Source organism: Pithys albifrons, chromosome 2 (genome assembly GCF_047495875.1).
Source record: "Pithys albifrons albifrons isolate INPA30051 chromosome 2, PitAlb_v1, whole genome shotgun sequence".
NCBI lineage: Eukaryota > Metazoa > Chordata > Aves > Passeriformes > Thamnophilidae > Pithys > Pithys albifrons.
Window position 1 is genome coordinate 49750901 of NC_092459.1, and position 27756 is coordinate 49778656.

General features: G+C 38.5%; 2 protein-coding genes across 5 annotated transcripts in view; one reads left to right on the forward strand and one right to left on the reverse strand.

Moving 5' to 3' along the window:
- The window catches only part of CEP85L (centrosomal protein 85 like), a 148620-nt gene that overhangs the window by 32977 nt on the left and 87887 nt on the right, over positions 1-27756 (reverse strand). The gene's annotated exons all lie outside the window — the stretch shown is intronic.
- Positions 12151-27279, forward strand: PLN (phospholamban). 2 transcript variants are annotated; one of them, XR_011697131.1, is made up of 3 exons: positions 12151-12236; positions 16382-16416; positions 23969-27279. XR_011697131.1 is itself a non-coding variant. In XM_071548963.1 (3 exons), the coding sequence occupies exon 3, from the start codon at positions 19181-19183 to the stop codon at positions 19337-19339; it is 159 nt and encodes a 52-aa protein (XP_071405064.1). In that variant the 5' UTR covers positions 12151-12236; positions 16382-16416; positions 19058-19180; the 3' UTR covers positions 19340-21517. The 2 variants fall into 2 exon arrangements, 1 of the variants encoding a protein (XP_071405064.1); XM_071548963.1 differs by lacking the exon at positions 23969-27279 and adding an exon at positions 19058-21517.

A 27756-nucleotide genomic window follows, 5' to 3' on the forward strand; every position in this document is an offset into this window, starting at 1 on the left:
TTCAGCAGTCATGGGAGAGAGAACATCTAATCATGCCCTTGCACCCTTACTCTAGTCATGGTGTTCCTTGGGGAATTTTTTAATGAGGAGGAGAACATAACTAAAATCAAAACTGAAACACCATCAAATGGTGAGGTACAGGAAAATACAGACATGTTGTAGAGAGGTTACCATTGCTAACAGTAAAATAGAAATCAATAAATCTTAGAAAAAAATCCCAAACACATAACTTTATATAGACATGCAAGCTGCAAAGTAGTTAATGTAAGAGGGACCACAACTAACAGGCAGAATAAACTTGACAGGAGTTCACAATTTAACCCACCTGCAAGTCAGGATTGTCTATATATCATATGTCAGGTTACAGAAAAAGAGGGTGAGGGAAAGAATAAGACAGTGACTTTAAATAATTCTGGCATAAACCCTGCTGGAAGAACACGGTGCTCAGAAACAGAAAGTAACTGAAACACTAGAATGAGTATCTTTGAACAAGAGCAACTTTCATGACTAAAGGCTTAGAAAGAGTGTAAAGAGCTAAATACTACAAAGGCTGAAGTGACATGAAATCAGACAGCAAATACTTTGTTTCCTAGGCTGAGAGTCCATGCAAACTAAGGTTGGTGAAGCCGACAATATCAAACTGAGATATGACAATCTGGGACAAAGGTATCAGGAGAAACAAGCAAAAACCAGTGAACAAGAAACAAACAACAAATAAACATCAAACCAACTAAAAATATGGAGAAAAGCAGCAAAACCTTATCACAAACAACTGAAAGAAGATCCAAATTTTAAGATTTTAGAATCTAAACTGGATAAAGTTTAGGAAATAAAGGGCAAGCCAGTCCTTACTTGGTCACACATCAGGACTTCTTCTCAGTATTAGGGTTAAATTACGCATACATGTGACTAAGGACAGACTGACTGCACTATGCCAAGAGGAGAATAACCGCAGTTAGGCTCCAACCTCATCAAGAAACATACATGCTTAAAACTCACTTAAGGGATCACCTCAAAAATACATGGCCCGAGCTGAACTGCATGGATGCTACACAGAGGATTTCCATAGAATAAGCAGCCACTGTGACAGAGGCACTACTTGTTATCCCAGTTTGCAGTAGTCTAAATCAGTGTTGGCAATTTGGAGTCTCAAAATAGGCTAAACAATACAACAAAAAGAGGATAATCCCACCATCCCATTTTCATGTGGATTTTTTGACATTATCGAACCAGAGCCATTCAGTTTGTACTTGCAGTGTCATACAGGGCATTACAAAGCAAGCAGGTTGAGGGAGGTCATTCTGCTCGTCTACTCAGCTCTCATGAGATCCCACCTAGAGTGCTGTGTCCATCTCTGGGGTTCCTAACATAAGTAGGACATGGACTGACTGGAGCAAGTCCAGAAAAGAGCCACAAAGATGATCAGAGGGCTGGAGCACCTCTCCTATGAACATAGGCTTGAGAGACCTGTGGTTGTTCAGTCCTGGTAAAGAGAAGGCTCCAGGGGAGACCTCATAGCAGTTTTGCAGTACTTAAAGGAGGTGTACAACAGAGTTGGAGAGAGGTTTTTTACAAGGGCATGTCGTGATAGGACAAGAGGGAGGGGCTTTAAACTGAAACAGGGTCAGTTTAGATTACAAGAACAAATTCTTTACTGTGAGGGTGGTGAGACACTGGAACAGGTTGCCCAGAGAAGCTGAGAATGCCCCATTCTTGATGATGGATGCCCCATTTAGGCTGGAATGGACAGGGCTTTAAGCAACCTGGTCTAGTGCAAGGTGTCCCTGCCCATAGCGGGGGAGTTAGAACTGGATGATCTGTAAGGTCCCTTCCAACACAAACCATCCTAAGATTCTACCAAGTCCTTTGCTAGTGCACTAATTCGTTGCCTCTTCTCTTTGTAGAAAGTGTTTAAAATTGTGATAACAAGGTATCTGTTCTGCAAGGGGCAGCCAACTCTCTTCAGTTAGATGGAACCATGTTATTCCATCTGTTGTATGACTTTTTAAAGCTTTTCCAATAAAACATTAAAATGCTAATGCTATTTACAGACACCACCACTATCAGTGGAAAGTTTTCAAAATGGAAAAGAATAAACAGTAATAGCATTCGAATGCCTCCTAAAAGCAGCACTCCCTCTAGTCATTACACTTTTAGAAGAAAGTTTGTCAAAGCTTCCTTCACAAATGAAATTGCACGAAAGGCATTGCACACTTAATTACAGACCTCACAGATCTGACCCTCATAAGCCTGGGAGGAATTTGATGGCCCTATGAACTAGTTATTTGTACATTTACTTCTTCCTCAGCATTATTTATACTGCAGCTGAGGCTTCTGAACTTTATCAAGGTCAGGTTTGATAACCACAACAAGAGAGAAAGACATGGTCCCTTAGCACAATAGCTTGCAAATAATTAAGAACAAAGCACAGCAAGTACATGGTTGCTGGGATACTGAGAGGGATGGGAGAAAACAAATGCTAAGGTCAAGTATGCTATTTACCATGAAGGAAAAAAATGAAAGAAAAGGGAAAAAAACCCCAGAGATTTGCTACTGATGGCATAGTTACAGGGTTTTGATAGCAATAACGTGGTCACTTAAATGTGGCATAAATGTACACTGCAATCAAAGGGAGGGGGGGGGCCTGTTCTCCTGCCCCTTCTCACCACTTCGAACATTCATACCTTTCAGCTCCCTCCTGACAGCCCCAATCCTACACTCTCCCCTCCATCCCACGCACATGAAGGTTATTTGTATCTAGGTCATACATCAGATTCATTGTAGAAGGCCATGTGAGATCTGGCGCTGGCACACACTGTTAAGTGGGAGAGCAGCATACAAGACAACACATTTTGCAGTGGCACAGCTTTGTGCTGGATTAGTACGAACACAAGCACAAGGAAATTATCTCAACTCCAGGCAGTGCCAAATGATCCCAAAGTATCAGTTTATGAACTGAAGATTTTCTAAGCTTCTGAGAAAAAAGCTAATCTGCAGTTTCTGTGACACTGTCAAGTTACTGGTCAAGACTCGGTGTCTAGATATGCAATCTATTCAAGAAAAAGAACTTCCACATGAAGCTGGCAGAACAGAATAAACCCAAAAGCTTCCTGCTCTTTCTTATCTTTTGAAATAGTCCTGCCTGTGTTGTATACCAGAACTGTGAGAGCACACACAGGACCCAGCAGCACAGTCCTAGCCTAGAGTCAGAGGGTGTATGTGTGAAAGATCTGTATAACCTCAGGATCTGCATCCAGCAGGGGATCCTGAATAAAGCAGAAATATAGCAGGGGATTACTAAGGGAAATGAACTGGAATTCTGGCCACTGCTTAGCTGCCCAGGTTTCGTTCCTTCTAGCATCCTCAATGGTAGTGTGCAAAAGTCTCAAACTACAAAGAAGCCAATATATTAACACTGAAAAGACTTTGGATGATCCCTAGGGATGCATCTTGTTACTGGCTGAAACAAGGGCAGTCTCACTAGAAGAGGCTGCAGCCACTCAGCAGTCCACCAAAGACTTTCTCATCCCTGCCACCTTGAGCTACTCTGTTCCCAAAGACTGAAACCAGCACTCCCAGAGCTGCACAGGAGATGATACACCCTCTTCTGCTTATCTTCCCCTGAACAACTACACTTCGCTTGCTTTTATGTGTTGTTATAACATTCCTTCACGCTCCATGAAACACCAATATTATTTTTGTCAGAAATCCTTTCCATTTATATTCTGGCAAATGTTATGAACACAAAACACTTCTAGGTGCCACTTAATATGACGTTAAAAGCAACAGTGCCTGGAATTTTCCACTGATAACAACTGGGTCTTTCCTAAGTATAGAAACACTTGTTTTATTAAGTGTTCATTTTATCTTCCCCTTGCATTTAAATTTAAGTGTTCTTTACCAAAGAAAAAATGTTAAAAATCTGGAGATGAAAGAGCTTCTACAAGAATGATTTTTTTTTCTTTCGTTCTTTTTTTTTTTCTTTTAAAGTTACTAGTACACTTTTTAGTGTTATTTTCTTTTCTTTTTCTGTCCTGGAAAGCAGCATGACCAAAAAGTGACAACAGTTATTCAAAATATCATTATTTTAAGTGCTGCATGAATGCAGAACATGTCACTCATTACAAAAAAATTATAAACTCTACAAGACAGAAATTGCTTAGAAAAGAGGAATAGTTGGCACAAATCAATCCTGAATAGAACGACCCCAAAAAGGAAAATATCTCAGGCATCCTCAAACAAGTTCTAATCGTTTACAAAAACCTTTATGTTAAATGTACATTGCTAATACCTACAAATACCAGCTTACTGAGTGTCAGTGTTGACTGCTCATTCATTACTTACTATGCCTGCTCATGACCAGAATTGATGCAAAAAGCAACCTAAAAAGCAATCAAAAAAGCATCTATTTTCTGCCAGTCTGCACAAACTTCTGTTGTTTGCTTTAGCTTTTCATGACTTTAAAAGAAATATGATCCATGAGTATAATACTCAGAAAAATTAACTGCAGCTAAAAAGAAACTAAAAAAATTCACACAAAATCAAAGCAGAAATATTAAAAATATTTATATTACAACAAGGACAAGTTTCATAACAAACTCACAAGGGCACACTTGGTTTAAAAACAATAATCGAGAACTGGTCTCTAGGAGCATTTGCAGACAGAATAGAGTGAAATTACTGGAATATGCCTACTTGTAAGGGATGGGGAAGGAATTATTAGTTAACATACTCATTTCCACTCCCTTTTAGGCTGATAAATCAAAACAGTAAGAAGAAACGAAGTCACTCCCTCACACACACCTTTGTTCGTTGCCAGCTCTTATTACCATGGACACAGATTTCAAAAAAAGACAAGGAAAAAAAGGCAAGATATTCTATAAAGAGTGGCAAGTGGGCTATTTAGTAAAGCTGACTTACTGGGGATTGGAAAACAAAAATGAGTTCTCCACTAAAACAGTCTTGTTCAGTGTTAATAAGGTCTGTGGATGTCAGAGCTCTGCATAATATGAGTACAGTACTCATTTACATTCTTTGGTGACTACTTTGAAAAACTTCTGCAGATGGAAAAACTACAGGCATGCTCATGTTCTCTGTCCCAACTGCAGGAATTCTTCCTGGAAGGAATTAGCTGTATTTCAGCCAGCAAATCAGTCAGGACAGCACATGGACCTACTGTGAAGATTCCCATTGCTTCAAGCAGGGATTTTACCACCATCCCTGTACAGCATCAAACACATCACATTCCACTGTGTAAACAACAAATTATTCAGTCACTATCCCACAACTTTGCAAATTTTTTTTTTTTTTAAACTCAGAAGGAGAGACCAGGTACCTGCATGACTTTATGAAATTCAGGGGCCATTACAGACAAATCCCTCCCTGTGCCTCTGACAAATCAGGTTCTGGAATTTCAAGTCAGACATTTGAAAGTCCTGGCCTGAAACTTCTGCATCACTGACAAACGTAAGAAATGCTGCCTATTTAACACTGGACTGTCTGTGAAACTGGGAACCACACAACCATGGAAGGCAGTCGCATAATTTGTGTGTAGAGTAAGTGACAGATATTTAAACTGTTCGGCTTCAATCCAGATTGAACCTTTTCCACTTGAGTTTATGAGGGGTACTTGAAAGGCACTTGCCTCCAGCAAAAGCAGCAGTCTGATGTAAGGGTGCATCTGAACATCCGTGTCAGTGTGTGAAGGTGTTTTCCTTGCTTAGAAGATAAACTCAGGGGGAGCCCAAGGACCTTCTTAACATAGGCAGAAAGGGTGAAGTTCACACTAAAAAGATAAATATCACTTTCAGCACCAGTGAATAGTACTTGTCACTTATAGGTCTCCAAGGATCTTAAAAAGAAACTAGATTTATCATTCTCACTCCGCAGAAAGGAAACTGAGACAAGAACAAAGACAATTTGTCCATGGCTCTTCAAAGAGTATCAAAACACAGCAGATTCTCTAGTGTAAAAGCCATTTTGTAAGCAAAATACTGGTTTTAACAGACAAAAATGAGACTATCTCTGCCTAAAGAAAAATAAATCTGTGTTGACTGAAGAAGGCTCATTTAGAAGGTGAGAAAATTCATGTTCCAGAATGAACTACCTTTGTTTTAATTTTCACTGAGATGTCAATAATGATTTTATCCCCAATATTCAGATAACCAACTGATACTAAGGGCTGTATTTCAAAACCAGAACCAACTCATTTTCAATAAAGGCCACAAAAAGAGGAAACCAAAGTTTCTTCTATAAGAACAAAGTCATAAAAGGAGGAAGAAAAGCTCTCCCCTCAGTGGCCAGGCAGCTACAGCTAGAGTGAAGTGAGACTCCACCTGACAGCGTCTCCATGCTCCAGTGAGTTACAGCAGAACTTCCACAAGGAAGCAGCTGCCTGTTACAAAATACAGAGTGAGAAAATATTTGCAAGACCAGGAAACCTGTTCTTGCTACTCAGAGATGGTTTGAACTGAAAGCACGTTCTGCAAGAGAGTAAAGATAAAAATGAAGTTCTGCACCTCGACTTCCCAGGTAAACAGAGTTCAAGATCTTAATTTTCCAGGGTGTTTTTTTGCTGAATGCTTTTTTTCCCTTCAAATGTAATTGCAAATCAGCACTTCCTTTCCAAAAAGGAAGGTGGCATTATGCTATTTAAATAAACTTCAGTGATTTCTGATGAAGTAAAATTAAAACCCCCTGTGTTTTAGCTATGAATTTCATCTAAAAAATAGGAAGTAATAGATAGCTGACATTCACCATGGGAATTGTGCTTATTTATAGTCACTCCACAGAAGGAAGGGGGAAAAAAAACAAGAAAAGGGCAAAGCGTTGAACAGAAGTGAAGAAAAGATACACACCATTCTTTAACAAGAACCAAGAGAAAGAAAGGTGTTTCTGGTTCCCGTTTCCCATTTTTAAAAGTATGACCAACTGAAAATTAACTGGAAAACTCCTTCAAAGGCTGATTTACACCATCTCTATGTGGATCTGAATGGAGATCCCAGTGAAGCAAGACGTTGAGGCCACTGATTTACATGCTGTCCCTCCATACTACCCAAGGGTGATCACTGCAATACTCTGCACAGGAGAATCCTTCAGTTCCTAAATGCTGCCAATGTGTTCATCATTTGGGCAATATTCAAGAAGCATTTGGATGACACTCTCAGGCACATGGTGTGATTTTTGGGGATGGTCCAGTGCAGGGCTAAGGGTTGGACTTGATGATCCTTGTAGGTCCCTTCCAACTCAGCACATTGTGCAATTCTATGAACATTTACACAATTCTGTTACAACAACAGGAATCTTCAGCTGAAGATAGGTATCAGCAAAATCTAAAGCCCAATCATTTCTCCTCCACTCTGCAGTTACCTTTTAAAGAGGAGGTAATCCAGCACGAGCACTTGGCAACTGAAACACGGTCTTCCAACTTTATCTCTCCTTCATATGCCTTTGTCCTGCTGTTCATCCATCACTCACAACATGTCAAATAACACAACTAATCTCTGTGCTTCCTAGAACAGGGTATCTGAAAGACACTCAACATAGTTTCTTAGGTATAAGATCTCAGCACACCACTCAAAACATGAAAAATCATTGAAGACACAAGTAAACATCAAAACACAGTTTTCCCAGGCATTTCATAGAAATAAAAACCCTTCCACTGTAATCAACACCATTGAATTTCCTACCCTCTATCATGTTGCTATTTTGAAGACACTCTGCATCACTGCAGTTAGCTGCTACTATTAAATTATTTGACCTGCATTAACCTCGTAGAAAGGTATACTTCATCCATGTGAAAGCCACCAGGTATTTGCAAGAGCACAGCTTTTTGTGCTTTCAATATTTTGTTGCAAAACAAACCCTCTAAACGGGTCAAGTCTGTGCTAACTGTGTTGCCTCCAAGTGAAATAAGTGCTTCCTATGGGAGTATGGGAAGAGGAAGGTCACTGTGGATTTTCAGAGCAAGAGCCAGGCAAAATGTCTTGTTCCCTTCTCTCCTAACATTGGGTCAAAGCACCAAAGACAATAAACAGGCGTGACACACTTCTGCACCCTGTGATCTTCTTTAATGGTTAAAGGTTCATGCCAGTAACAATAACTGAAATGAAAACATTCAAGATGACCTTTCCAAGAATGTCTTTGGTTAGTAACAAATCAGATGATTAGTCCAGTGAGAGCCTTTGTCATTCCCAAAATGAGAAACATTTCAGAACAAGTAATATAGTTTTCTATTCATTTATTTTTGTACAGCTTTTTAATCACTTTGCAATCGTATGCTTCCCAAGTGCAGCCTTAAGTAATTTCATCTTGTTTGCAATGAAGAAGAAAACATGAAGATTAAACTAATTTAATGTCTGAGAAGTAAATACTTCTTGTCCCTGAGGAAAATACCAAGACAAAAAGCCTAGATTTCTCTGTTTCCTGTAACACTAACAAAGACTCTGAGTCCCGCTACACAAGAAAAAAAGCAACTTCCTCCACATTAAAAAAAAATAAAATAAATAAAAAAATTCAGATGTGAGTGGGATGCACTGAAGCATTAAAGGAGGCATCAGGTTAAACATAAACACATGAGTCATAAATCTATCAAATTCAAGCAAAGAAAAATCAAAGGAAAAGAAAAAAGAAAAAAGAAAAAAGAAAAAAGAAAAAAGAAAAAAGAAAAAAGAAAAAAGAAAAAAGAAAAAAGAAAAAAGAAAAAAGAAAAAAGAAAAAAGAAAAAAGAAAAAAGAAAAAAGAAAAAAGGAAAAAAGGAAAAAAGGAAAAAAGGAAAAAAGGAAAAAAGGAAAAAAGGAAAAAAGGAAAAAAGGAAAAAAGGAAAAAAGGAAAAAAGGAAAAAAGGAAAAAAGGAAAAAAGTCATTATCTCTGAATTGATTGGGCTGTTGCCTTGTCTGGTGTAATTCTTTAATGCTGTTCACACCAGCGCTGAAAATGTTGCTTTTCCTGAAGGAAGAAAAAACTCACATCTCCCTTTAGGCTGCATCAGACCCGCAGTACAAATGCAACTGAAGGCTACATTTAACGGGTCTGTTCTCATAGCAGAGATCAGCAGAAGGGGTCCTGTAAGCCACATTTGCCAATACCTGCATAACTATGAGCAAGTACACGTGCTGCAGAAAGCATCTCAGAATTACGCCACAAAACTACTGATTACAGAATGGAAAGGTCTCATTTTAGTGTTCAGCTTCAATATCAAAATCTGCTACTCCATCCTACCTACACACAAACTAGTAAAGATTTGTGGGAGCATCCACTTCTCCCTTCTCTGTGTTTTCTGTTAAACCAAATATGTGCAACACAAGAACCTTTGCTGTGTGGTATCACACAGCTACATTTGCAGAATGACAGCAAAGTGGCACCATGAAACAAGGCAGTAACATGACTACTTGAGCTTTACTGCTGAATTTCTTTACTTATGTATTTTAAGTAATTGGACTGCAACCACAATTTAGTTCTATGCAGTCATGATTACCATCATACCAGATACTGGCACCTCAAACTCTTTACACAAATTACACAAGTGGCCAGTGTCTACAGCAGAAATTTTAGTGTCTACAGCTGAAATTTTAAAAACTAGCACATGAAAGACAAAAATAATACAGGAAATTATATGAATAAAATAATCGAAGAAAATATGACTATGTGAATAAAAGTCTTATGATTACTATTAAAATAAAAGAGCTGGTATGCTGAAGTACAACACGCCTCTTTTTGGACATTATCCCAAACATCAACTGTATCTCTAAACAAATTCGTGAGAAAAAACATGTTCTAGTGGCAGATTTCTAATCCCCCTGGAGAAAGCCCAGATCATCCCCATTTAAGGTCAAGCAAGTAACAGCTGCACATTTTTGTTCCCCAGAACAAAATACAGCAAACCAGAACCTCCAACACAGATTCCTTTTTTAAAGCTTTTCCTTTCTGATTTCTATGGGTGTCTGGACCCGTTCACCCAGGAATGAATGAAAACAGTGCAATGATGTGCTCATACATTGTGTCTGTACCTGTCAGACTGACATGTCCCATAAGTTGTACTTTGGCATCTGCCTCAAAACCCCACCAAAATCCCTGGGAGTTACACAAGGGAATGATACTAAACTGAACTAGAAAAATGTTCCTAAGAGAGGGTACCCAATCAAGCTTGTTTTCAGAGAAACCACATCAATACAAGACGTGAAACAGTCATGTGGTCTGAACTTGTGCGTGTTACTGTTTAAAAAATACATTTTCTATCTTAAAATGTCTTACTGTGTCAGCAGCTCATAAACCAACATTTTTTTAAGGTATCTCATTTATAAAAAGCTCCAATTCATTAACAAAAAGAGCGAAAAATTTGGGGTAGAGTAACTAAATAACATGGCAATTTTAAAGTGAGTTGGTACAAGGGAGAGTAACTGGGACTGCAGCTGCTGCAGTCCTGGGTGTTGGACTTAATAACAAAGTAGAGAGGTGAATTTCAATAGTACAAGTTTCAATGGTACAAGTACAAAAAGCAAACAATCCAATGACAGCACTTTTCTTGGATGACAGCACACAATAAAAACCATGAAACTTTCCTCATAAAAAGGCCAAATACAATCTGCTTGACTGTGGGAAATTTACAATGTTAATAATGACACTCTAAATAAATTATGAAATCCTTTGCACCGGTAAAGAACTATCACTCCTTGCTGTGGAAATATTCAATTAACTTCAAACTGAAAAATGTGACCCTAGATTTCCTGGGTTTGATATCAAAAGATAACAGAAAGCAGGCAGATTTATTATATTAAAGCCAAATTTCTAACTTCAACTCTTTATAACTAATTTTAGAGTTGAGCTGAACCATATTTACAAAATAAAAACAAACCCAGAGCTCAGTTTGAAATAGGGTGGACCATCACCTTCAAGGCCTTTCTGTCTCTGGTTTCAATGTTGTACCATAGCAGGGCTTCCAGGGAACGAAAAACACCTAACTAAACAAAAACACCCAGCATGTCTGGTTTCCTGCCTAAAGCCAAGCACTCACCTATGCTAAACAATTATTGTCAAAACTGAATGTTTAAGTGTTCAGACTTAGGCTGAGCTTTTGCATTTTTGCCTGCAATTTCCAAATCAGGAAAAGGCACACGCTGTCAGTCGCATCCACTCACAAAGCCCGATGCTGGATGCTCACACATTCAACAGTTTAATCCTTTCACATCCAGTAAATCCTTTACTTCCCGGATGCATAAAACCTACTGTGTATATGCACTGTGTTTGCCATTTCGCAACACAGGACAATATACATAAGATAACTCGTAAAGTAGCATCAAGCTGTTACTCCTATGCAAACAAACAGAAAGAGTTCTCAAAAACCAAAAAATTCACTTGAATAGTTTCCATTCACAAAAAGCGGCAGGGGATGAAAAAGTGTGTGTGGTGGGGTGTTTTAAAGGCAAGATAAATACTTCAAATTATATAGTAATGGTAAATTTTGGAGATGAACTTATATATGCCAGACTTTATAACCTGTAAATTAAAGGTTGGAAGAGACTTGAAATACAGAAAAATTACTTCAGTCCAAGCACTGTGAGAAAAAATATTATATTGGAAAACACTTATCATACACTGTAAACTGAATACCAGCTGTATAACAACTCTCAAAACTATATATAATGAAAATATAGTTTAAACAATACCTTGTAGAAAAGAAAATTATTCCAAGTCAAACACCCACATGAAATGTGACAGGCCACACTATTTTTTATGAAATGTGACAGGCCACACTATTTTTTATGACAAAGAAATATTGCTGCAGCAAAAGTAACACATCCAGAACACCTCCCTGAACAAATTCCCATTTAAGTTCATGTTTAAGAAAAGGCAGTGTCGATTAGCTGCTCCATTCGCTATCCCACTCGAGCATGATGCTTCCCTGATTCTCTTATCCTGGGGTTGAGCAAGTGGTCTCCCAGGCACATAGTTCCCTTCAGAAAAGGAAAGTTGTTGCCCATATTTAATATATTACAGCAGTGAACAAGTTTAGAAGAGCCACTGCCTGTTGCAGAAGGCAAATGGGACCAATCAACTTGTGAGCTGCTGAATGACACTGTGAGTCCTGCCTCTGAAACTTGTGTTATTTTTTCCTGTCAACTTACTTCAACTGTGTCCACAACTTAGTTACAGACTAGGACAAGTTGCTAGAGATCTACAGGCACGTCCCACAGCCCAGAGCAAGATCCTCTGCGCTTCACTAACAGTAACAACAGAGGTAAGGAACCTCTCTTCTGTGTAATGCTTTTAATTCTTGCAGCAAGACACTTTGTAGCAGTAGTTTTCTATAAAAACTCCTCTACTCAAATTAAGAGCTGGTTATCAAAAGTATGGAAATGGAGGCATTATAGCTCTGAGTCAAAAGTGTAATGCTGTGAGGAGAGTATTTCAGTGGCAATAAAGGCAACAGAATTTTCTACACTTGCTGTCCCTGGGCACATGATTCATACAGGTGGCACTGCACCAGAAGGTGAGAAGCTGTCCTCATTTTCCTCAGACCTTTGTCTTCTCTTTTAAATCATATACCTTTTACTTGGTTTTTTTCTGTTTTTTGTTTGGTTTTGGTTTTTAATCCAAAACCAACAAAGAGAGTAATTCACTTAGAATTTGGTAGAAACATTTCTTTCCCAAAGCTGCCTATTCACAGCACAGCACAGGTAAGAAGCTCTTTTACCATTTATCTTGGAAAAGCATTTTTCTGATCTAACACATTGAGAGGGCAAACCTTTTTTTCTTTTTTTTCTGTATGATGAAAACTTACCTGTAATTTAAAAATTCAAGTGGTTTATAGTGGCACTAGAACTGAATATATGTCACTATAAGTGCAATGCAAGCTACAGAATCCATATAACATTTTTGCTGTGAATGCCATTAAAGGTTCATTTTCTCCTGCTGTTCATCATAACTGCTAAGCTTGTCCTAGATTGTTTCTAATAATAGATAAATAATTTAGCTAGGATTTGTAACATCATAAAGAGAATTTCAAATGAAGAAAGCAATTCACTTATTTCTAAGGGAAGCACATACACACGGCACAGTGTAATACAATCCTAGTTTTTTTAGCAAGAAAAAAATGCATTTCACACAGAAACATCACACATAAAAAACATTCAATATTTACACATACAAATATTTTAAAAAGAAATATGATTCATGAACACATAGGCCTCTCAGGTATTTATGCTCTTTACAATCATGTTTCGTGCTTTCATCAATTCATTTTGTGAGGTGTGTTTCCCCTGTTATTGAATAGACATCTCTAATTCCTTTTCCTATTAGTGACTGGTAGGCATCAGGCAAAGATACATCCAGGTGAGTGGCTTTGTGCTCGGCAGCCTTGTGTCAGTTTTGAATAGACAAGTAATGGGTGTGTCCAGACATGCTGTTACACCTGAGGCAAACCATCTGTTATGCAGTTCTCTAGAAGCTGTTTGCAGTAAAGCAGCACTTCAGACCTCCCAGTGCCTTCAAACCAATGCCTACCAAGGAGCATGAAGATTCTGAGACAAACAGATTTTTTTCCAAGGCTAAAGTTACATGAAATGTGTTCTCGAATGAAAAGAGGAATTAAGGTTCATTCTACCTCACAGAATCTTTTTCTCCTACCCCAAATACTGCATACATATACCTTCAAAAATAGAGTTTATGCATACACACACAGGTTGAACATCCACATGGAAACTTAACTGCCATAGGCAGCTCTTTACTGGAACCTGAAAAGCATCCCATAGCTACAGCAAGTTGGCTGCCCCATCATCTGAATTTTATTCTGTCACAGAGTTTGGTACTTTAATACAGATGAAAGAGTGGCTCAGCTGTTAAGTTAAATTTAAAAATTTCACACTGATAACATCCCATGTCACAGATATACCAGCCCTGATTAACAACAATCTAGTAATGACAGAAGCATGTGCTACATAGCAGGTGATAATGTTCCAAATCAGATGTGAAATAAGGCATTTAATTTACAGCAAACAATTTTCTCCCTTTTTCTTTTCTATTAATTTGTAAAGATAGATATGTTATTGCTATTTGCATTTAAGAGAGATTAAGATTTATGTATATAGCCCATTTCTATTTTTAAAAGGTGCACTTATTTCTCAGCCTCTGAGGAGGTTAGCAATATAATGTCTTCATTGTACAACATGAAACTGACTAAAATCAATTAGTAATTGATAGCATAAAGATGATTTTCACTGATTTTTTTTCAGACCATCAGCAAACAAAAGTGTATAGGATATGTCTATACAGCTATAAGAGCAGGTTTTTAATTTACTTTAAGAAGAATTTGGTTTGGGAAAAGTACCCCAATTGGAGAAACAAAAAAATCCCAGAGGGAAGTAATGTTATGTTGCCTAATCTACAAGACACTTGAAAATGGGAATATTGCTTTTGCTTTCTGGAGATTGATAAATGGCTTAAGAGGACTCTTCTGGCATGAAGTTACTTTTCAGCAGCTAAATTTACCTACTATAACCTTCTCCATCAATGTCATGTCATTGTTCCCTGAGCCACTAGAAGGTTAACAACAAAACTTGGAACATCCCCTTACACTTTTATTTTTTATACATGCTAGGTGTGTTTCAATTTTCACTTAAAATTGCATGTAGCCCAATTCCTACTGGAGTTACATATGAACTACCAGAACCTAAAACTCAACATGCAACAACTTGTTAGGTACTCAGTGCATGCAGTGAAGGAAGGAGTTTATTTCCTAAAAAAAAAAAAAAGCTACTACGTAAAAGGCAAGTAATACCAACAGTTTGGAAATGGTACACAGTTATTTTATGTATTATTTTGATGAGGGAAACTGATGAGTATGGAGACTGAAGCAGTTGCCCAAGATACCACTGCATGGTCCTGCAGCAGCTACAGGGAATTTAACCTGTCTAAAAACTAGCTCAAAGCTTTGGCTCCCAAGCCACTCTAATGGACAAGTGCACATAGAAGTCCCAGTTACCTCGCAAGGTATGTGGATAACTTAAAAAAACCCAAAATGCCTGGTGTATTCAACTGTTCATCAGTCTAACTTGTTGGCATCTAGACCTTTCACATTCCCATGGGGTTGAAACACAGGTTAAGGCTCTTACTGTTGGTCTTGCTTCTTAGAACACTGAGAATATCAAAGCTAGTCAGAAGAAAGCTTGTAAGAGCAATAAATTAATAAGAGAGGGAAGAAAAAGAAGATTCTCAAGTGTGAGTCTGTCCCTACCCTCTCCCAAACACATGAAAAATACTGACACTTCAGCACAAACAGACTTTAAAACAAATGGTGGAAAGAAGGATAAAATGTGTTTGCCTCTCCTCAAACTATGAGAGGGTTTGTTGCTTCTTTCCCCATCCCAAGGAAATGTTTTCTTCATGCGATAGAAAAAATACATTATATGCCACAAGTCAGTTCTACAACTTCAATCAACATTGCTTGATAGTACTTTTTGCATCACTGTTTATAGTTATTAAGACATTTCTTTTCAATGGATGGAAGTGAATTACTGGGGTTTTGGGACATTTCACTGTAAAACCTGCGCAACAGACTTCGCAACATTACTTTGTAACAATGCCCCTTCAGGGCTTCACTTGGTCGCCTGGAACTGCAAGAATTCAAATAAGTCAGATCTCTGTTCCACTGATATCACTGCTGCATTTAGTAAGCATATGACAGGAAACAGGCTGCATCCAAAATTGCTATGGCATTTCTACAGGAGCCAAACTTATCCCGTGTGACTTCAAAGGAGTCAATGCAGTTGCAGCAGGAACGAGAGTGGCCCACCATTCTCACTCCAGTCACATACCAACCTGGTATTGTGAAGGACACCCAGGAACAAAGATAAAAATAGCCTAATACAAATCAGGGAAACAGTCACATGTCAGTGAAGAAGGAAACAATAATTGTGATTGCTGATTCATTCCAGGGCATTGGGTATAGGGGATTCCCTGCATTGTAACACACAGGGTCAGCCACAAAGCCTGTTCCTACAGATTCACACTGTGCTTAAGAAAAGCCTTTACTACCCGTTAACAGCACTGATAAAACACAGAGCTGCACAGCAACATAGCCTGCCGTTCCTCTTCTACAATGCTCAGTCTTGTGACACAAGTAACACTTTTTGACTTAAAAAACATATAAAATATAGTTTGCCCTTTTGCTGCACTTTTGTTTCAAGATGTGGTGTGTGTATGCGTAATTCTGTTTTATATTGGCCTAAACCAGGGGGGACTGAACAGCAGAGGGCAGCTACTATTTGTGGCAATGATCAGTCTTCATTTCCATGTAATTACATTCCAGGCTGTCCATTTTGACCTTGATAGCCACCCATAAGGCAGCTGTGTTACTGAATCTGTTTCTCTTTATGCACACTTTAGGTGGGTGACAGCACCATGGAGGATTAACAAGCAAGGTATGTGTTTATTAGTTGACGTTGAGAACTTGTGAAGACAAACTCACTGAAATACAGGCACAGAATTGGCCTTCTTTGCTTACAATAAAACTTCTCCCACAGGCAGGCTTAGTAGGCTAAATAACACATAGGTGTTTGAAAACCTTCCAAAACCATGTAAGCTTTTAAATCAAGAAACCCAAGTAACTCTACTTTGTCCTTTCCTCATCCCTTCTCTACATTTTCTAGCTGCAAAAGGTATACACTTTAACTTATGTTATCTTCCATTTTTAAAGATCCTTTTGCATCACCTGTCTTGTCACATATACCCAAATATCTAATACAACTCAGCTCAACAGAGCCTGTTGACCTGTTGCCAGTTCGCTCAGAAACATCCCTCCCTCACTCTGAAGGAAAGAATACTTTTTCCCCCTCCCAGAGCAATCTCACCGTCTCTCCTCACCTATTTTGGCCTTGCCTCTGTGATGGCCAACCGGCTAATACTGCTGTTTATGGAAGCACTTCAAAGCCCCAAGTCCCTGCCCCTTGAGGCACCACACAAGTGAAACACACGCAGCAACACAGCAGTACAGGTGCCAGCACAGGCACAGCTAAATGTAATGCAGTACACATGAAATGCACTTATTGTGCATATACACACGTGAACATCAATGCTGTTCCAATCATTCTGTGGGTCCCAAAAAAACAGCAGTCAGGAAGAAAGAAATGCTGCTGTAGCAGGTCACACAGAGCCCAAAAACTAAGGGTTGTGCACACACTGCATTAAAATAATGACATAAGAAGCTGTGATGAAGTCATCTGCAGGAAATACTGTTCTCTGTGCAGTGTCTGTCACACAAACTGGTCACACAAACTCTCCTCTACTAGCGTAAGTCCATTAGCGGTTCATCTACCGTGACTTGTCTGGAAGAAGATAAACAGCCTAATGCACTCCAGCCTGCACTCGGCTGGGAGAATGAGTCTGCATTCAGCCCAGAGACTCGAGAATTCCTGTGTTTGTCTTGCTTTTACTGCGCTTGGGACAGACAGTGACTAGCACAGAGCTAAACAGAATATACTTGGCAAGCACTAAATTAACTGCTTAAATAGATGAAAACAGGTACAGCAAAAAGTCAAACAAAGATGAAAAATTATAGTCCCTATGCGAGTAAGTTCCTGGTGTGTGTTTTGTTCACAATAAAGTTAAGATCAACTATAGCTCAAAACATCATAACAAAATCTGAAGCCGAGTTTTAGAAGATGTCATCACATGGAATCCTCTAAAGGTATTAAAATGACCATGCGCAATCTGATTTATTTTGAAAGCCTCTTTTAAACACCAGCACTGCCACTGACAGCACATGTATTCGGTTCATACAGCACCATTTGTCTCTACAGCCCAACGAGGAGGGGCTGAAAAGGAAGAGCCTGAAAGGCAGTTCTGTCTTCTCTAAAGGTTTTTCCATTTAGCCACATATAAAGACAAATTCAACTAAAGTATTTCTGATTCAGTCAGGATCATCATGTAATTTTGACAACAGACAACTAAGCAATGGTTTTCCCTTATGTGGAATACATGACAGAAATTTCACTTATTGCCAAGACAAAAAAAAAGCGACAAGGAAAGGCCTTCTGTAAAAGATACGATCACCAATATCAGTTCCTAAAACATTTAGGGGCACGTGCAGCTTTAGGAACAAATTTTGACACATGCATATAATCATCATCTTGAAAAGGAAGTTTCCTCATTGTGACAGCACCTACAGAGTCCATCTCACCCTCAGCTAAGCAAGCATATATCAAATCCAGCTTCTTGCCACAGAAGGTTTGTAGAGGAGAGTTTTACATTGCAACTACTTATTTGGAATTTTAAGGTAACTGACAACCTGTGCTTCCATCTGCCCTTAAAATGGGGTGAAATATACAGTCTCTTAAGAGATGAAGTTGTATGCATGCTCTATTTTGTTCCTCATAACATTCTTCTGCCTTTGCAGCCACATTTTGTAACACCTTGTCCTCCATGCATAAAAAGAGATTTAATCTTTATTCTGTCTTGTCTGTTGAGAAATATACTACTAAAATTCCCCACAGAAGTGATGTATTCGCTTTTAATTGCTCACCATAAAGAACTTATACTTGGAATGGAAATACTTCAGTAACATTTCTTTTCCTCCCTTCCAGAAAAAGGTTCTGGTAAATCAGATTATCTGCCCCTGTCAGTAACAGCCAGCAGTACTGTCCAGATCTCCTGGCTGAAAGGTCTGTGACACTAGTCTTATCATCAAGCTTTCACTTGTGCTTGAACAAAAAAAGCAGCAGGCTGTGGGTGGGAGGGCAATGAGCCATGGCTTTTACACAGACTGTGAAATATGAGAGCTTAGGATCTAAAGCAATAATCTGGGCAAAACCCACATACTCACAATTTCCATATTACAGTTCCTCACCACTGCTAAGAAGCAGGAGCTCAGTGCCCTTCAGGAGATAAAGTGCCATACAGTACAAATCTAAACTTAAAAACATATTTTTAAAACCCTGTTTCAAATTAAAAACACTGCAAAAGCAATGCATTTATTTACGATCTTTTAGAAGTTTAAAAGAATTTCCATTTGCACTTTTCAAAACACTTCTGTATTTCTAATTCTTTGCTTTCCTGCTTTTCCAGCTCTGCAAAGCCTGTCTAAAACAAAAAGAGAAGATACTAGGCACTTTGCACTGTTCCTGACAACTGCTCTTCTTTCCTGCACTCCTAAAACCTCTGATTTGTGCTCTCTGCTTTCTTGTTGCCATGGAGAAGGTCCAACACATAACCCGCGCTGCTCTGAGGAGAGCCTCAACTATTGAGGTCAACCCACAAGCACGCCAAAGGCTCCAAGAGCTCTTTGTGAATTTCTGCCTGATTTTAATTTGCCTTTTGCTGATCTGTATCATTGTGATGCTTCTCTGAAGTTCAAGCACTTCTCCGCACTGTCCTCTAGGAAAGTCATCCCAGGGGGAAGAGAGACATACACCTGCAACTCCCAATGCAAGGATCCTCATGTGACCAGGGCTAGCACTCAGACCAGAGTGCGTGCCAACCAGTGTGCCCTGTTATCTTACTACCTGATACATGTATTAAAAACACGTCTTCTGTGCAGAACAGTGTTGAGAGCCTGTAGTTACAAAGCTGTGCATGACCCAATTTGTCGGTCTCAGTCAAGAGATGTCTTTACTAAATGGGGCAAATCCTATTATCTGCCCCCATCAGTAACAGCCATCACTTGGTAAGTTCCTCAATCTTTTGGTCAGATAAACAGCAAATGCACTTTTGGAGGGCCTGAGTGTTTTCAGGCTCCTCTGAAAATCCTTGTGCCCTTAAAATTTGGACCACATATGCCCAAGGAAGAGCTGACATACACATCCCTCAACACATCTTAGGAAAATTTCTGCTCTTTTTAGTTCAAGGTGCAGCATCTCTGCATTATCAACTGAAAGCATTAAAATCGCCTTAGTTTTTTTTAAGGGAATATGAGAATAAACCAAAAATCTTTTCTAACCCAGAAATAAAAACTATTTCATATGCTTTTCTCCCTATTGAAGGGATCTTATATATGTGACATCTGGAAAGGTTTTTCATGATGTTTTGCAGAAAAAACCTGACACTACCACACTGACATAAAAAATTTTGTTTTCTACAGTCATTTAACTGACATGACAACTGGCACAACTTGGAAACAATTCTCAGAGTACTTAATATTTGACTGCAGACAACTTAATTATGGTCTGCTCTAATTTATGTAATAATTCCCTTAGATTAAAACTAAAAAAAAAACTTGAAACTTGCCAGTGTCACAAAAGGTCGATTTTATCTGGTGTGGTAAAAGTTTAGGTCACCGTTATTGCTATGATCGAAGTGCATCACACAAATACAAGTAACACCCTCACCTTCAGCTGTAAATACCTGCTGGAGAACATGCAAGTATTTCCCCCCAAAAAATAAAAATTAAAAACTATTATGCACAGGAGGGAAAAGCATTGCAGAAATATCTTTTTGACACATAAACCAGAGGCTATACATATTTCTACTCCAGCAGTTGTGAGTAACAAGATTAAGCAGAAGATTTCCAACTCTATTATGTGCTGCTGGTATTAAGCAAAGTTCCTAGTGATTTGATAGCTTTCAAATGTAAAGAAAGTTTAAGAATCAACAAAAGTCAGACAGACATCCATTTTTTAAAGAAGTATCTTTCTATACCACTCTATGTAAGCAATCCTACCGATGAATACAGAAAATCAAAATTACTTTAATCTCAATCTTGTATTCTGCTTTAAGACTTAATATTCCATGAGTAGAGGCTGACAATGAACAGCTGAGCAAGAAGGGAAGAAATCTGTGAAAAAACTCTGTACTCTCTGTAATGCAAGCAAATCCAGTGGTGATGCACTTCTTATCTGGTGAACAGATATGCTGAGATCAGACCTCTAAAATAAGGCTAACCACTACAGGAAATTAAGATAGCTACTGTATAAGGGCTAGGGCAGGAACTGGTGAGACTGGCAAAACACCCCCACACTTGCAACTTTAGTGTGTGAGCATTACTGATCTGAACCATCAGCGTAAATTTCAATTTCCATTTTATGCCTTCTGACCACTCTCACAAACGCATGAGATTCTAGTAAGCATATTTTCCCTTTTAATCCTCCTTCCCTTTCTTCTAGTTCATTCGTGTATTAGGATTCTGCTGATCAGAAAATCTGCTACCATCCTCTATATCACCAAATGTCAACTGAACTCACAGATTTAAAAAAACCCTTTTGTACATAGTACAATCTTCTTTGTAGACTTTCATGAGCTTTAAAAATAACATCTATTGTATTTTTATTTATTCAAATGACTGCTTGAAAATACATTAATGCATAAAATGCATGTGGTTCTGTTTAGAAAGAAGCTCTATCATTTATTTATTAAAGTTATGTGAAAAAGAGCTAGTCATAGCACAGCTTTTTAATCATCTACACCTCCATTTATTCTGTTTTGGTTTTCAAGAGTAATCTTGACTGTTTTGCAATGTTCAGATCACTTACACATACCTAATTCACATTTAGTATCTACCGCTCAGAAGTAATCCTAATGAATTTTATCAAAGTGCAATCAAAAAGTTCACTACTTTTATGAGCTGTAATAAAAATTGCAAACACAGCATGTAGCTTGGATTAAGTTTTCAGTTCTTTGCTCCACTCCACCCAAAGTCTAAATCTTTTTCCTGAGTTCATCTTATAAACTGAAAGTGAATAAAGACAGCTGAACAGGCAACAATACGGGAATTATTCGTCTTCCAAAAAAACAATTACAAACTTTCATGGCAATTTTATACTGGGAAAGAGCTGAAATCGGAACAAAAATATGCTGGTTTGAAAGATGTGCTTCCTCAGCCAGCTCATCAGCAAAAATTAATATAACTACCCATTATTCTCGGTGTGAAAACATGACCCATTTAAAAATTGAAATTTTGCTCTTATCAAGGCTAGTCAGTAAGGCACTTTAGAAGGCAGGAGATACTTGGGTTTCTTCATTAACTGTTCTGCATCGATTTAGCAACAACTGCCCCTCCAGAACTGCCCCTAGCAGAATTCAACCACTCAGTGGAAAGGTAAGTGTAAAACAGACTTAAACAACATTTTTCGCGCAACATGAACAAAATGTTTGTCCCTTCCCAGCACAAAGAATTTTTATGTAAGTTTTGCTACAACTACACCAATGGCCAATGGTACAACTAGGCCAGTGGTATCCTGGGGTGCATTAAGAAGAGCATTGCCAGCAGGTCAAGGGAGGTGACCATGCCTCTCTACTCATCCCTAGTGAGGGCACATCTTGAGTGCTGTGTCCAGTCCTGGGCTCCTAAGGACAAGAGAGACATGGAGCTCCTGGAGTAGGTCCAGCAGAGAGCTACAGAGATGACCGGGGACGGGAACATTTCTCTTATGAAGAAAGGCTGAGGGAGATGGGCCTGTTCACTCTCGAGAAGAGACCTCATCAATATCTTTAAGTATCTGAAGGGAGGGTGTCAAGAGGATGGACCAGGCTCTTTGCAGTGGTGTCCAGCAACAGGACAAGAGGCAAGGGGCAGAAACCAACACACAAGAATTTTTACCTGAATAAGGGGAAGAACTTCTTTACTGTGCAGGTGACCAGGCACTGGAACAGACTGCCCAGAGAAGTTATGGAGTCTCCCTCACTGGAGATACTCAAAAACCATCCCATTGCAGTCCTGTGCCATGTGCTCTAGGATGACCCTGCTTGAGCAGGGAGGTTGGACCAGATGACTCGCTGTCGTCCCTTCTGACCTTAGCCATTCTGTTGGACACACAGAGCAATAATCACACCAGATGCACACACTTATCCTGAAACAAACTTTACCTATATCCTCTCTGCAAAAATTAGAGCAGAGTAATTGAATGCATTCATTTAAAGAGTGCTCTTGTTTATATCTGGAAGCATATACTATAATATACTATATATATATATATATACACTATATTACGCTATATAGTATATATATATACACTATATTATACTGTATACTATAATATACTTTAATATACTATAAATTACAGACCAGATATCTGTATTTGTATGCTATTAATAAACAGTACCTTGCAGAATACAACTGCAAAATATTTGTGAAATCCTATAAGATCCACAGATAGCTTTTATTTAACAACAAATGTAGTCCTTTTAGCTTTGACCTCCATGATAGAAACAGGAAAAAACCCAGAACACATTTATAAGGGTTCCTTTAAAATCTGATGCTCATCTCAGTCAGAACTTTGATAAATTATTTAAAACAGACCCTAGATTTACTGGAATGTCTGACTGAGTGCTTTGTAAGCTTGTAGGTTTTTTTTCAGGTAAAAGAATGCCAGAATTTACATCTTTGTAGAAAATAAAATATAAAATTATAAAATACTGCCCTCTTGTGATCATCTGTAAAAACTTAGCTGATTATTAAAAGGAAGTTTAGGGAACTGCTTTCACTGTTAGGGCTTAGTGGGTTTATATGTTCCTTTGATTTATGTATACATATTTCTATATGTAAACCACAATTGCTAAGTTATTAATACTACCTTAAATAAGCTATTGCATATGTGCTATTAAAAGCACTGAGGACACATCCTCTGCCAGCCAAATCTAGATTCTTAATAAGGTATTTGCAAAGCTGCAATGAATCTTACATGGCACATTGCTGGCAAAACACAGCCGACTGCACTGCACGATGCCAAACTCTAGAAGGGTAGGAAAGACTCCTATTAACAGAAATACATTTTTCCCAGATAAGAAAGCTTTCCCTTTTTTGCACCCACAGAGATATTTTAGAAGTAAATTTTCAACAGTCTATTGCTGAAATAAAGTAAGTCTTGAGAACAACAATTCCTGTGAAAATTGAATGGGCCTAAAAGGTACCACATGTTAAAAAAAGCCAGTGAAGAGCCAAACTGTGTATTGAAACTCAAGTCCTTTCTCCGTGAATCAGTTCTTCAGAAATTTCTCAGCAGTGAAATGATGGCTAATGTTTTTTAAATTATTTTATTTTTTAAGGTATTGGTGAAAAAACCATCCAGAATCCTTTTCTGGAAAAAGAAAACAACACAACCCAAGTTATTGCAAACATTGTTTTCTTAAGTGGCAGAAACTACAACCCAGGTAAACAGCTATGGACATAAATTCGTGTGAATCTACATGGCTTAGCACTGAAGAAACAACCTAAAGCTACAATTAGCCTCTGCTGCAAGCACAAGAGGGCAGACTGATGCACATTATGGATCTTGCCAACAACAGAGGTCTCAACCTGCTACTCAATTTTCTGCTCATTGTCTTGGTTCTAGTGCTCGCATTTATCCTTGTGAAGCTGCTGTGAATCTTTGAGAGGCTCCACTTCCTTGCCAGATCTTGTTTTGAGGGTTTTGCAGTGATAATGTAGACACTTAAACTATCTGAATACAAATACGCAAACACTGCAGAGGCTAAAATATCTGACAGAGAATGTGTTCCCACACCAAAATTATCAGAAAGCAATCCTAAAAGATGTGCAACACTATCTACCTGCCACTGAGTGAAAAAAGCATCTAGAGCCTTGCTGAGTACCTGAAGAAATTCAACTATGCATCAGCAGCTACTGCGGTTTCTCACTACAACAGGTGATCAGTATTTAAAGATCTACTAATTATCCGCAGCCTTCAATGAACATCATTTCTGCAAAAAGGGACAGCAGAAATCAGATTTTTAAAATGGGACTTCTGCAGAACATGAACTTCATGGGAAATTACATGGATACAGCAGGAAGGCAAAAAAATGCCAACACAGAGTTGACAGCACACATCAAATTACCTGTGAAGAGAAAAGTACAGATGCTGTAAAGGGAAACAACAACATCCATGAAAGGCAGCTTGCAGTAGCCGAGATGGGGACAAGAGAAGGTTAAACATGAAAACATAATTATTAGTTATACCTTTTTTCACCACCTACGGTTCACTGCAGCACCTTAAACACCTGAAGTCTTAGTGTTATCCAGCAGTATCAAAAGAAGCAGCTGTTAGAACAACTGAAAAACAATCAATCATTAAACAGGTTTATCACAACTCTACCTAACAAACCCTTAACACTGGCATGTACACAAGCAGTAGGTGCATCTGCACCAACCCAAGAAGTGTGTTACAGTCTCACTAAGCTGGATTTACCACTTAGGTACATGTCAACTGAGCAGTGTGGGGACCCTCCAGCCATATTTGACAGACCACTTGTTAACTTGCAAGTGCAATCATTCAGTCCACAGCTTGTCCTCCCTTCTAAGTATGTAACACACAGAACCTTCTTCTGTGCCCCTTTACAGGATGATGTACTTTCCCCATAGGTTCTTAGGAACGACAGTGACTAACAAGAGCACACTTCTCTTGGAATTATTTGCCCAGAAGGCAGCTCCACACACCTGAGACACTCTGGTAAAGGAGGTGACCACAATTAGATTTTCACACATTACACTGGGGCCAAACAGCTTCCTCTTAGTATTTATCTTTCCCAAGCGAAACATGGGAACAGTGTGCACCCAACACATGTACAGTGTACAGCAAACTTAATGCCATAGATATGCATGTTGACAGTCTTTTAGCACACACATGAAAAAGGCAGATGTTGCTCACAGGGTGGGTGAATCCCCAACTTCCAGCTTCCAACTGCCACCAGGACATGCCTGACTCAGCACATACACTGCTGAGTGCTGAGTATATGACAGAGCTAATCTATTCATGTTCACACCCAGGAGTCCCACATGATTACTGCTGTTGTGGGGTGGTTCCGTTACCTGGAAGAGACCAATCTATGAATAGACTTTAAACAGGAAACAGCAGTATGCCCAGCAAACCAGAAAGTTTATGTAAGTCCTACCATTAATAGGTATCCATCTTCCACTCTATGCTACCTGCTCCAAAGCTTAGGCAGCATGAGTATGGTGGTTTGGGCTGGAATAAAGTTAATTTTATTCCTAGTACAGTAGCTAGCATGGGACTACAGCGTAGCTCAAGTCCAAAACATAATACATATCAGCTACTATGAAGAAAATTGACTCTACCCCAGCCAAACCAGCATGATTAGCTACAGCAGCATGTATAGTTAAAATCAGAGCCTGTCTCTCACCTGCTCTGAAACACATGCAAAACCCATTTAAAATAGCTTCTGCAAACTATATATCCATAGCTTTTTAATGTTGATAGTTATAGTAGTATTAATTCCTATGTTTGCATTTAAAGCAGAAAACTTTGCTCAACTACATCATTGTAAGCACTATCACTTTTTTATAATCTTGAAATATTCTGCTTTAAAAATACCCCAGGCATATATGTGATAATGGTTATGAAGTTGTATATTTTTTAGGACAACTTTTGCTCATGCTTGACACAGATGACTCAAAGCACACCAAACCCACACAAACAAATAGGAAGCCCACTCTAGTCCAAAGCAGAATAAAAACAGTTTTCCCAACAAAGGGATTATTTGCTGATGAACTGCTTGGGACTATACAAAGCTTATTGTCTTTTGACCGTCTGCATTATTCAAAAGTCTCCTTATCTTAGGGACACTGCTGTGACAGCAGTTGACCTTCACAAAAAACAAAATCACACGCTCCTTTTTAATAATAGGAGAAAGATGCGCCTGGTGCCACCGTCACACATTTCCAGACCGAAAATTACGTACAAAGGAAGTCTGTAAGAAACTTTGCCATTAAAGCATGAAGAAACAACCCCAAGAAACAACCCCAATAGCCTCCTCTCAGCCCGCAATGAACATTACAGAATCCTCAACTGAAATACATTGCTGAAACTGAAACATGCACTTTACTGAGATGACATATAAAGTTGACAGAGTTATCAACTAACCAATGACAAGTCTCTTTTTTGCAATCAAGCACTGTCCAAGTTTGATCTCCCACTGTCTGCCAGCACTAACTCCAGACTGAACCCTCATCTGCACATGGAATCCCATATGTTGGGCTACCAACTTCACAGCAAGTGGAACAGACCATAAGAGCTTAATTATGGCTTACAGTGGAGGAGTTGCCCATGCTAACTAAAAGTGATAATTTCTCATGTTCATTCCTGAAAAGTATGGTTTCATCAAAATGTGACGCAGGAAAAATGTTGATACTAACAATTTTTAGTTTTCTGATCTGCCAGGATTGTTAAAAAAAACAAAACAAAACAAAAAATCACAGTAGCCTTAAGTTGACATTTAAGAATAAACTTTTATGTGGCAACAATGGTATTGGAAGAATGTTATAACTTTTTCTTTTAATTACAGCTTTGTTTACCAATGTTTAGGTATGCATGAAGTTTATTTTCTTCCTTCTCTGTTTTGCAATGAAAGTTGTTACAATATCCCTAAATTTCTCAATGCATTGAAATTTACTTTCCAATAACTTTTATATGCATGGTATGATCAATCCAGTGTTTTTCTCATAAAAAAAACAAACACTAAACCTGGTACATTAAAGGGAAAAGCTACACTTAAGCAATTTCCATCTATTATCTCTGCTATATTCCGACACAAATTAGCACACCATCAAATAATCATACAGATGTTTCACACATGGGAAAAAAATAAGAGAGATTCCTCCTGTGATACCTGCAACACTGTAGAGAGTTAATAAGGTGATATGCCACCTTCTGAAACCTTCCTTCACACTGTATTATCTCCAACAAGTTTAAAGACATGCTTTCATTTTAAACCTAATTTCTGTACTGACACACAGCATGTACCGAGACATATTCAGATAAAAGGATATATTATAGAATAGAATCAAAGAAATGTCTTTACATGTAAACATAGAGCCTTTC

Bases quoted from the DNA above. Each gene is read 5' to 3' on its own strand.
- PLN (XM_071548963.1), top strand. From the start codon at position 19,181: ATGGAGAAGGTCCAACACATAACCCGCGCTGCTCTGAGGAGAGCCTCA.